This window comes from Xenia sp. Carnegie-2017, unplaced genomic scaffold (genome assembly GCF_021976095.1).
Source record: "Xenia sp. Carnegie-2017 unplaced genomic scaffold, XeniaSp_v1 HiC_scaffold_23, whole genome shotgun sequence".
NCBI lineage: Eukaryota > Metazoa > Cnidaria > Anthozoa > Malacalcyonacea > Xeniidae > Xenia > Xenia sp. Carnegie-2017.
The window spans coordinates 15,943,242-15,955,812 of record NW_025813486.1 but is presented as its reverse complement, the minus strand read 5'-3'; the positions used below and the strand labels follow the sequence as shown (position 1 = coordinate 15,955,812).

General features: G+C 35.8%; 1 protein-coding gene across 5 annotated transcripts; it reads left to right on the top strand.

The window, feature by feature from the left end:
• The first annotated feature begins 6,498 nt into the window (after positions 1-6,498).
• LOC124448817 (52 kDa repressor of the inhibitor of the protein kinase-like) lies at positions 6,499-10,813 on the top strand. Of its 5 annotated transcripts, XM_046999790.1 has the most exons (3): positions 6,499-6,676; positions 9,771-9,865; positions 10,648-10,813. In XM_046999790.1, exons 1-3 carry the CDS (start codon positions 6,552-6,554, stop codon positions 10,716-10,718), a joined length of 291 nt encoding a protein of 96 aa, XP_046855746.1. In that variant the 5' UTR covers positions 6,499-6,551; the 3' UTR covers positions 10,719-10,813. The 5 variants fall into 5 exon arrangements, 3 of the variants coding, with proteins under 3 accessions (XP_046855746.1, XP_046855747.1, XP_046855745.1); XR_006949265.1 differs by lacking the exons at positions 9,771-9,865; positions 10,648-10,813 and adding an exon at positions 6,848-6,887; XR_006949266.1 differs by lacking the exons at positions 6,499-6,676; positions 10,648-10,813 and adding an exon at positions 8,989-9,165 and having other exon boundaries at positions 9,771-10,023.
• Positions 10,814-12,571: the final 1,758 nt, after the last annotated feature.

Here is a 12,571-nt window from a genome sequence, read left to right as displayed (position 1 = left end):
CTCAAGTTGCATTTGCTGATTGTGTTGGGTACTAACCTTACGCTTCCTTGATGTTCATGGCTGAGAGGGTTTAATGGACTAAAATTAAAAATGAGAAGGGGGTATTGGTGTTTTGGATGAAGAAGATTTTGATGATTCGGTTGAAAAGAATGTTGATCTTTGATATAAAGGAGGTGTGGGTGTTGTGGATGGATTTCGGTTAGAATTTTGTATTTCGATGATGGCCAAAGTCTGTGACAATAAAGGGGGAAATGCAAGAAAGGGTTCTGATTCATGACAACCCTCTATAGTTTCGATGTCAGACTCCAAGACATTGTGCACCATAGAGGCAGATGCAGGTATTAAATCACCTAAAAAATACATAAAGGTTTTTGAGTGTTTTTAGTTCAGCTTCCATTATTGTATATCTATAGTATACAAGGTTTTTCAATAAGAAAATATATCAGACTATCACATTGACAAAATTAATGACTCAGACTGTGAATGTGCTGTGGAAAAACAGAAGAGGATTGCCACTCTAAGGGTGTTGATTTCGTCAGTTATATTTTCCCATACTTTTTGCTTTTTATTATTTGTTAAAGTGGACTAGAATTTTTCACGAAGTTTTTCTCCGCCAATTGCAGAAGCGCGCATTCAGAAGAAGAAAATTTGTTTTTCAAGCATGTTTCGCTTAGTCCCCAGAACAAGATCTTAACGATGATACTAAACACAAGTATATTGCAGCATGTTTCCTACTTAAAAATCCGGAATATATATACATGTTAGTTAAATACCGCAAATATATTAATTAATGCAAAAGTACAATGTTTTTCTAAGCTGTAGAATTCCTTCATGAATTTAGGCAAGGATAGTAAAAACATATTTGTAATATTCAGAACAACATCTTTAAGATGATACTAAACACAAGTATATTGCAGCGTGTTAGCTACTTCAAAATCAGGCATATATACACATGTCTAAAATACTGCAAATATATTAATTAATGCAAAAGTCTCAAGTATTTTATAAGCCGTACTGTTCTCTACAAATTTGGGCCACAGTAATAAATGTGCGAAATCCTTGAAGCATTATCACTGATATGTCTTGGGAGGATAAAAGGTATATACATTTATTTGACTGACTGACTGTTTAAAAATCTTCTAGACTTTGGAAACATTTACAGCCTTTAATAGTTATAAATAATGTAAACCAGATGCAGCTAATCAAACACCATACTAAGTACATTGAAAAAACAAAAATTGTTAGAGGTAATTCCCAACATTTGTAAAATAGTTTTCAATACTATGGTAAACACAGACACTATTTTGAGATGGCCTGAAACAATTCTAAAGCTGTCCGGAATAAAGGAATTTATGGACAAAACACAAGAGGAAAGTCCTCTTCAGCTGCGAATAGAGCATCAGTATCAATCGAGGCCATTATCGAAGTGGTGGGATGGATCAATGCTTCAAATTTTCAAAAATATTATAATAAGCCATAACAAACAAAAGCCGACTTCGGCTGCTTACTATAAAATGTTTCTAAATATCAATGAACTTTTGTTAAAGTTTATCAAATGTTTGTTTGAGAAAATTGTTGATAAATTTGGCTTTATGCTATAACTTGTTATTACAACACTTTGAATATCTCACATGACTCTTTAGTAACATAGTCCAATGACGAAATAGTATTTAAAAATCAAGCAAAGACTTACCGGTAAGTTGAAGTTTGATTGTAATTCTATGAATTATTGGAGAAAGAAACTAAGGAGTCACTCAGCCATTTATACATTGGTGGAACACCAAACTATACTTGCTGCATAACATAATCTAATTGCACCCGCCCTATTTTTGTGAATGCTGTTGAAATTACTCATTGCGTTAAAACTTATTCCTTATCTCACATGACTTCCTGGTTTCCTTGTCCAATAACTGATAGAGTTACAATCAAACTTTAACTTGCACGTAAGTCTCGTTTAATTTAGGCCCTGTCCACACGTATATGGATATTTTTGAAAATGCAGAAATATTTATACGGGTTTCAAAAAATCTGTGTCCACACGTATCCGGAGTTTTTCAAAAACACTTGTATCAAGCAAAGTAAGCATGCGCTAACTAAAAAGCACGCCCGTTATGGTACAACTTTCGTGAATTTGGCACAAGTCACTCATGGCTGTTTTGAGTGTGCTAATATTGGTATAATGTACAATAGTGACTTGTATTTGATTAATTTTCTTATAATGAATGAAAAGAAGAGGTCGTCGAGAAATAAGGATAAAGAGGAAAGTTTTGTCTGGACAGACGATGAAGTTGAGCTACTTCTTAACGTAGCTCTAGAGTATGTGGATTGGGAGACTTGCCAGACAAAATATTTAACTATTTTGGAGTTATTTAATGCGCAGTATCCATCAGAAGGCGACGCTGTGCAGATGGGAGAAGACTTTCCTCATCGTTCAAACCAACTGACGAAGATGACTCTTACCACTAAACTAAAACCAATTAGATCACAGCTTAGGGCAGCTATTGACAGTGGAAGAAAGAGGCAGAGTTGTTCTTTTTTACTTTGAAAAGTGTCAAGAACTGTGGGGTGGCTTGCCAGCAACATCTGCATTACCCACTGGATTTGAATTAAATGAAATAGAAGAGAATTTTCCTATTGTACCTACCACTCTTGACACTCTATTATCTGACACCAGTAGGACAAGCACATCTTCAAATAGTATTCTCAGTTCAGACAGCCCTGCTGTAGATCTTGATGATATGAATCAAAGTGAAGAATCAACCTCAAATTTAATTAATCAAAGAAGGGAGCAGTTGAATTCCAGACTGAAATCCTATAGGAAGGATAAAATGAAAAGACCACTGTCAACAGATGCTCAGCGTTTAGTTGCAGTTCAAGAAGAAGTTGCCATAAAAAACACTTGCTGGATAAGATGGATGAAATTGACAAACAACGAATCATGCAAATGAAAAAATTTTCAGAGAACATGGAACGGCTGACTGGATCAATTTTTGATGGCTTCTTGATGCTTTGTCAATTAATGGTTGAATCACCAGTAATGGTTCCATCTCACTTTTCATCACCAGTTTCAGGTCAGAATTTTTTGAATGGAAATTCTCAACAGCTTATAAATAGATCAGATGGCAGCAGATTTACATACCCACAATTCCTAATCAGGACTTTTAATTATTTAAAGTATAAGCAAAGCAACTAATATGACCAAGTTTGTTATTTTTTGGTATTATCAATGAAATATATTATTGGTAGCATAAATTAGTGGTTCATAAATAATGCAACTGTTAGAAAAATTTTCAGAAACAAGGAAATTTTGTTTAGCAACTACTGCATTAAAGCAATTCAATAACAATTAAAAAAAAACACAAATAAACAATACAGTTGGAGGGCTTTACTTAGATTAACTTTTGTATTACAAATGCAATTATTTTTGGCATAAAGACTATTAGTGTTCAACCAGGAGTGCTATGAAATGAAGTGTACCATGTTTCTAAGGATAAAAGTATTGTGTCAGTATTCTTCTTATCTTCTTTCCTTCAGATTCATTGCAATCAGTTCTAAAATTATTTGCAGGAACAACAGGCTGAAAATATTTATCATAGTTGATGGAAGCAGCTACTTTCTCTTCTCCAATTTTTTCTCCATTCAGTTCACAAAAATCGTGAAGAACAAAGCAAGCATAAGTAACTTGAGGAAGATCATAACCATTTAAATCCATGGATCATTTCAAAGCGGCAACGCAAGCTTTTAGTCTACTAAAGGCACATTTAACAACCATGTGACTCTGGCACAATGTCATGCTAAAGTATTGTTCTTGTCGATTAGAACCACCATTGGAGTACTCATTCATTAGGCTTACTTGAAATACCAAAATACGTTTGCGGTCTTTCACATTCAACCTTCGTCACTTAAATAGTAGAGGGTTACAGTAACTTGTTTTACAGCATCAACAGACGACCTCATTATAGTATCTTGGCCTTCAATTAAAAGTCTCAATTCCTCTGCCAACCTACGCAACGATAATCTTCTCATATGGAAATTTTCTTTCCATTCCCGAGGAAATACTATTTCCTTAACAAAGTTATTCTTCCATAGCATTTGTTCGTCCTTGTCTTAGCCAGAATTTTAGTTTCTTTGTTGCGCATTTTTTCTTCAGCCATTTCACATGTGTTTTATCAATCGATGACGATGACAGAAGACGAATTACATACATTCGTTTGCTCTTATACTCATCATGAAAATTCAGCATTGCAGCATTCAGTTGAATGCATGCAACAATGCCTGGAATCATCCACATTAATAGAGCAACAATTTTACATTTCCCAACCATGTTTGTTTACCTCTCTTGACACACAATGACACACGCGATATTCGAGGTAAATGCGACGCTTGTAGTCATCTTTTTCAAATTTATCCGTCTCGCCCGTCTACACGAAAACAATTTTCCAACGTTTATAAAAAAATCCACTCTGGAGAACGTTTTCAAAAATCTACAGTTTGTATGGGCGATTTATCTGGATACGTGTGGACGCAAGCCGTAACTGTATAAATATTTCTGCGTTTTCAAAAACATCCATATGCGTGTGGAAAGGGCCTTATAAATTATCCTATTTATGATATGTGCAGTTGATATTGAATGAATTTCTAAAACTAAGAAGAATGATGTCATTCAATAACAAATAAAGCAATAAAATTTACTGATATAAAAAAATAGTAGTATTATCAAAAGGCTAATACATTTTGGTTTTAGTTTTTCTAGAGTAATATATAACAACACACGTCTATCTTTAACACACTTTCTAACAGCGTATTGTCCTTAAATTCTTGGTGTGTTGTCAAGCAATACTCTCCTTGAGTTTCTGTTTGGCCTAGCATAGCCTCATCGTACTTAAGCGCTTTCGCACGGCAACAAAAACACTCGATTGCTTTATTTGACAAAGTACAATGGCCACACTTACAACAACTAAGAGTTTGAAGGCACCAAGCATTTGATCTCTTAAATTCAACATCAATTTCATCCTCCGACAAGGACAAATCGATCTCCTTACTATCCTCATTCTCCTGTACGGAACAGCTTTCTCGCTTGTTTAGGCCTTCACTTCAGGTTCATATTAATAGCACAGAACATCACCCAGTGGATTTCCATTTATGTCATCCATTAAAGAAAAAAAATTAAATAATTTGTAACACTGTCAAATCTCAAATTATGTTACATTGTTCTTTTGACTGCTTACCAGGCAATGACATCACGAACGCTCAAGATAATTTTATCAAAAGTTTATCGAAGATGGCGAAATTTATAAAACTTTTGCTGCAAATATCTCAGCAACAAAATATTTTTGAAAAACATTTTCGTTGATAATGTCCTTTAATAAAGTAAATGGTTTGAACCCTGGAGTATCGTTACATGTTTGTAGATGTAGATCGTCCAGGTTAGTATAGTCCTGAGAAGGACTGTTTTTGTTGTTGTTGACTGACATTTCGACAACCTTAGCAGTAGTCATCTTCAGAGTCAAACAAAAAAATGACTACCGCTGTTTTCGTTGTTGTCAAAACGTCAGTCGACAACAACGAAAACAGTCCTTCTCAGGACTATACTAACCTGGACGATCTACATCTACAAACATGTAATGTCCTTTAATCTTGATCAACCTTTCCTATTTTTGTTATTTTTGAGGTACACATGATAGACTGTAAAAATGGAAAACTACAAATGTGAAAGTTGCTTGAATCAATATCCTGGAATTAAACTGTGAACTTTGGTAGAATTGTTCATGTATGTATTGAGTTCTTATTGTACGTAATGGCACATAAGCGTTGCTCAGCTGACATTTAACCCTTTGTGCTGGCAGTTGGGAAATTCTTTCTGATAATATGGTAAACACAAGATAGCAAAGGTCTTGTGTCCAGGGGCGGATCTAGGGGTAGGCACCATAGGCAAGTGCCTATGGTGAAATTACCAAAATATACTTCGACTTAGATTCGATACGAATTTATCGAATTATGAAACTATGAATAGCACTTTATCGCAGTCAAATCATCTGACTTTTGTTTAGAAATGTTGTGCAATTAAATGACGTAATTTTGATATGAATCGTAGTCCAGATGCGTATGATTATCTATAAAGCTCCGTGTCGTTAGGCAAAGCAGCCATTTTGCCTAAGTCAAGAAGGCGATCTAGCCATTTGATTGGTTGTTAGCAATTTGCCTAAACAAGATGAATTTGCCTAACTTGACATCGTGTATAGGTATTCTGATTGGGCAATTTTTGCAACCGTATGCTTTCATTGGTCAATTTTTTGCCTAACTTGAGCAATTCCAACCAATCATTGCTGTTGATAAGCATAGTTGAGCTAGGCAAATTAGGCAATTGAAAATTAACATACACTCGTATTGTTTCTGAACAGCCTCTGTGCTCAGTTTACGGTTTTGTGATATTTTATAATGTCTTCATTGTGTTGTGGTAATTTATACGAGACTGCTCAGTCTGCGTTGGCCAAAACGATTTAAAATGCCTTAATGAGCTTTATTCTCGTTTATTGGTCGACGTTCGACCTATGTTTACTAACGAGCAGCTGTTAGATAGAATTTATGACCCCGACCATACTCTGTGTCGAAATTTTGGAGCTGAAATATATGTGCCAAAGCACGCTCATGACGGAAAGACTTGTACTGCAATAAGGTAAATATATTATAATTATATATATCGTATTGTAGTATTTATATATACGTGTAAAATGGTTAAATCTCAATTTCGCTAGGCTATATCTTTGTCTACAGTCAGCAATTCATTCATACAATGCAATCAATCTACCAAACAAAATATTAATTTCTTTTCTTGAATATTTTTAAGATCTGAAGCTTCTGGCAATTGCCTCTACAGTTCAGCTTCCTAGTTCTGGTAGGTAACAATGCATTGGTCCCTACTTTGAATTTTAACATCGCTTGAGCTATTTATTCATGCTGCTTTTATGCTCAACACCCATGCTTTTTGTCTGTTATAAGTGAGCACAGTGATTACTTTGCCCAAAGCTTAAACAATCTTTTGCCTTTGTCAGTGTCTAAAGAATGTTTAGACACTGGATATACAACAGATGAACTGGTAAAACAGGAGGCTATTTTAAATTGTAATGACCAGAAATGGTCATCTTTTCTTTGTATTTTGGGCCTATCTTCTGTTTTAGGTAGAAAAATTCATACTTTTATCCTGATTCTGGTGAAAGTAGATATAAATTGTTATTTAATCGTATTGTTCAGCCCGGTTATTAAGCCAAAGAGGTTTGGATGCTATTAATATTTTGTTTTGTCATGAAGGATCTGTACAACCAGGTGAGACTTTTCAGTCTAATCATTTTGTGCCTCTCATTTTCCATGCCCACAGGTTGAAGCGAAAATTGTCTAATTCCTGTACACAGTCTAATTCTAGCAGCTCAACAACAGAGAAACGAAAATTTGTCAAAATTTTTCCAAATATTGCACCAAAAACAGTTGACATTTCAAATTTTTTTACTTCAACTAATAGGCCTGCTGCCCAACCAACTTTTAAAAGGATGCCCAATGAGAGTTTTTCTTCTGCTGCAGCTCTTGCTCAGACATTAAATAAAGCCAATAGTCTTTTGCTTCACACATCATCCCAGGAACTATTGCCTGGTATTCCAACTTCTGGTGATATGCAACCTGCTGTTTTAACCCATAATTTTGATGTTTCCTTGTATAGGGAGAAAGTTAAGGGTATGGATAATTCTGAAATATGTCATTTGATAAAAAATGTATATAAACCAGATAAAAAGTATCATTTTCCTAAATCTAATGGCAGATCATTTAGGCATGATTGGCTAGACCAGCATGAATGGCTTTGCTATTCACCTTCACAAAATGGTGCGTATTGTCTATCGTGTGTGTTGTTTGGCAATAGATTCCCAGGCAAGGCCAGTAAAGTAAAAAAGTTGTTTACTGAACCTCTTCAAGATTGGAAGAATGCTAAATGCTCTTTCACTCAACATGCTGGAAAAAGTAAAGGAGGGAAGTCGGTTTGCATGCATCCACATCACCAATTTTGATGCTTTGCGTTCCCAAATATCAGGTACTCTGCAGCCTATCGAGATGATCATGGATGCTGGTATCAAGAAAGAAATAGAACAGAATGGGAAATACTATCTCCAATTATTGATTCTGTCATTTTTTGTGGACGTCTAGGTTTACCTCTTCGTGGGCATCGTGATGATTCCAAGTATCACCCTACTGTTGGTTGTTATTCATCTGGAGGGGTTGGTAATTTCATTGAAACACTCAATTATGGAGTTAGGAGAGGGGATAAAGTTTTAGAAAATCATTTAAAGAATTGTGGTAAGAATAGAAGTTATATTTCTAAAACAAGTCAAAATAAAATCATTAAATGTTGTGGCCAGGTAATCAGTAATCAGATTATTTCTGATATCAAAAAGTAAGTTTTTTCTGTTATTGCTGATGAAGCATCTGATTCTTCACATAAAGAACAAATGTCTCTTGTTTTGCGCTTTGTTGATACCGATATGAATATCAGGGAAGAATTCATTTCATTTCTTTTTGTAAGTGGGGACTAAGTGGTGCTCAACTTGCCAAGCTACTTTTAGAGGCTCTAAAGGAACTGACTTTATCAATAGATGATTGTAGGGGGCAAGGTTATGATGGGGCTGGTTCAGTTGCTGGTTGCACTAATGGTCTAGCAGCTCAAATTTTAAAGCTTAACCCAAAGGCTCTTTATACACACTGCTATAGTCATAGGTTAAACTTATCCATTTGCGATTCTTTGAGTATACGTGTTGTCAATGATATGTTGAAACATGTTAACAATGCCACTAATTTTATTAAAATTTCCCAAACTCGCAATATTCCCTTTGAAAAACATATACGTAATTCAGAAACAAACTCGAAAAGACTAGATTAACAGACGTTTGCAAAACTAGATGGGTAGAACGTATCGAAGGTTTAGATACATTCCAAGAGCTTTTGTACCTGTATACACCACCCTTAACGATATGTCTGAAAATCTAGATGGTGAGTTCAAACCGTCGCTTCAGTCTGATGCCTCATCTTTGTTTCAACTTATTGACAGGTTTGATTTCGTCGTTGCTTTAGTTATCACGAGAAATATTCTTGATTCAACTCTTCCAGTAACACAGTTATTACAGGGTAAGAGTATCGATATAATGGATGGTATTCATTTAATTTCAACTTTGAAAACTGAGGTGGTGAACATGAGGAATTCCTCTGATTTTTATCATGACACCTGGTATGACGCTTGAACTGGCAGCAAAAGTTGGCATTGAAGAATGGAAACCAAGAACAGTGCGCAAACAAACGACCAGGGAAAATATTCCCCACACAACCATTTCTGAGTATTATAAACGTGCAATTACTCTTCCTCTACTAGATCATTTGCAATCTTCTTTAGAATCACAATTCGACCTTGAGAGTGTGAATGTCTATAAAGGCCTTAGCATTGTACTGACGAAAATGATGTCCATGACAAGAGATGGGGTGGATTGGAAAGAGCCATTCAAAACTGTGGCTAACTTTTATTATGATGATTTGCCAAATCCTTTGGCCTTAGATGCTGAACTTAGGTTGTGGTACACTTATTGGGAGACCCACTGCGGCCTCCTTCCTGATAACATTGCCCAGACTTTAAAATCTGTTCATTTCGCCGGATTTGAAAACATTAAAATTTTACTACGTATTTTAGGAACGCTCCCCATTACCTCTTGTGAATGTGAACGATCTATTTCTTCCCTTAGGACACTTAAAAACTATCAGCGAAGTACCATGGTTGGGGAACGCTTAAATGGTTTGGCCTTGATGCAAATTCATCAGGAAATTGTACCAGATATTGGTGAGGTTATTAATACTTTTGCTGTTGGAAATACAAGGCTAAAATTTGCATGAATTTATTCATATCCTAGTTTTTTATTTTGTTGAAATGTCCATATGTTAACCATTTATTGTGCGTTGTACACAATAGTAACGTCAATAGAATTTGCATCAAACTAATAGCTCGCCCGATAAAGGTTTTTTTCCCTATATACATTCCAATCTTAAAACTGCTGAGTACGTGTATGGTACTCGGCCGTTGTCGACATAAATTTACTTTCACAAAATTGTTAAGCATAAATAGAATAATTTTTCCTTACACCAAATTTTAGTCTTCACAAAGACTCTTTATACAAAGCTCTATTTTGACTATTACATTACATTTACATTCTACTCATTTGTTGGCAAATGAGAGTGCACATTTTAGGTGGGGGGTAAAGGGTTGGAATTGACTGGGATGGTGTAAGAAACTGAGCAATCTTACATCCATGAAATGTCCCACATAGTCACCCATTTCTAACCAAACTCCTTTTGCTATTTGCTAAAGGTGTGAAAGGCGAGTTTCTGGCGCTTCAAAACCAGAGTGCTCATTTTTAGGTGGGGGTAAAGGGTTGGAATTGACTGGGATGGTGTGAAAAATTGAGCAATATCACATCCATGAAATATCCCATATAGTCACCCATTTCTAACCAAACTCCTTTTCAAAGGTGTGTAGGCGAACTTCTGGCGCCATAACCAGTCTGCTTAATTCGGCTCTCACAGGGCTGTCCATGCCGGATCACGATTTTTTGTTTTGCGTTAAAGTGTTCCTAGGCATGCTGATGAGCCCTGATATGGGGCGAAACAGTCTTGTGTGCATTCAATATTCTGAATAGTGAAAATCAACGACCTTGTGATATGTAAGTATAAATATACAATGTTTTTATGTATTTATACGATTGAGATCTACAAGATTCTGCATAGCTGAATGATTAGAATGTTTGATTTAAACAATTTATCGAAAGCATAAATAGTGTAGTATGTTTTGCAAAGTATGACGTCATAGGTTTAGCACTGAATGACGTCATAATGTTTTGCCTATGGTATCCAAAATCCTAGATCCGCCCCTGCTTGTGTCTTACCATCCAAGCACACCACATGACCAATTTATAAGCCATTTGTAAGCTACAGCTCTGGGGTATCTAAAATTATATTATGGCATTAATTATGAGCAATATTTTAAGCGCAGTTACTTTTGTTCGTTTGTTTATCTAATAAAATACTCACTCTCATTCTTAGTTTATGATCCACGCCATTGATAAGGTTGTCCATTCCGAGCCAACATTATCTAAGACCAGTGTTGCCAGATGGGCGGTTTTCCCGCCCAATTGGGCTGGTTTATAAGCCTGTTTGCGGGAAATTTTGGGAGGCTGCGGGTTGCTGGTTTTTGGGCTGGTAATAACTTTTTGCACGATTTTTTGGGCTGGAAAAAATTTTGATGATCTAGCTTCCATGTGTTTTTGTTTTTGTCATGGTAAACAGCAATTGTGCTAATATAACATGGGAAAGTGGGCAAAATACCATAAAAAGTATTGTAAAGACTGGGAAAAGGAAGAAATCTTGAAAGAATGGATTTTGAGTGTACCAGGAGACGACCAAAAAGCATATTGTAAGTACCGCAAAACTCAAATTCGAGCACATCATGGGGATCTAGTTTCTCATGCAAAAACTGAGAAACATAAACACAACAAGCAACCTTTTTCCAGTTCAAGAACCTTATTTGAGTTAGGTTGTCAAAGTAAAAAAGTAGACAATTCTCTAAAAGTTACTGAGATAAAGATCGCTGCCCACATCGCGTGTCATTCTAGCTTAAACACTGTGGCGAGTTATTTAAAGATGTCTCAGGGAACGATGTTAAACTCCACAGAACAAAGTGTACTGCATTGATTAAATGTGTGTTAGGACCAGCGATGTTAAAACAGCTACTTCAAGAATTGGCCGATATCCCTTATTCACTTATTATAGATGAAAGCACTGACATTGGCAATGAAAAACAACTGTGCATTATGGTTAAGTATTAGCGCAGCCAAACAACAGATTCTCACAAGCTTCCTTGGACTTTTGTCTATTGAATCAGGAACGGCAGAGGCCATTTTTCAAGCAATAATTGAATTTTTGAGAGCAAAGGAACTTGATATCAAGCAGTGTATAGGCTTGGCCACTGATGGGTGCAACACAATGTGTGGAAGGAACAATTCTGTAATCACAAAATTTCGTGAACTATGCCCTAACATAATACATATAAGATGCATTTGTCATTCTATCCAACTTTGTTCCTCACATGCTCTTAAAGTAATGCCACGGAATGTGGAGTTCATGGTGTCAGAAACGTACAACTGGTTTTATCATAGCACTTCTAGCCAACGAAAGTATTGCCAGATCTATTCAGCTATCAACGTGGGGAAGCACCTTTGAAGATTTTAAAGATCTCCAACACACATTGGCTATCTATTTCTGCATGTGTTGACCGAATACTCCAACAGTTTGACGAACTGAAACTACACTTTCAGCTTGCCAAAGATGAAGATCGCAATTACACTGCAGAATTACTTTTTCAAATGTATGGTGACATGGAGAATAAATTATATCTAATTTTTCTGCAGCCTATCCTTAATGAATTAAATCGAGTAAATAAGCTGTTTCAGTCAGATTCTGCTGCAATTCCTCACTGATGTTATGAGTTTGTACA

What these genes read in the sequence shown, in the direction of transcription:
- LOC124448817 (XM_046999791.1), top strand. Translation starts at nt 9,490, where the DNA reads ATGATGTCCATGACAAGAGATGGGGTGGATTGGAAAGAGCCATTCAAA. An exon ending in GGAAATTGTACCAGATATTG is followed by an intron (nt 9,866 to 10,647) that starts GTGAGGTTATTA and finishes TTTGCGTTAAAG; the next exon opens with TGTTCCTAGGCATGCTGATG.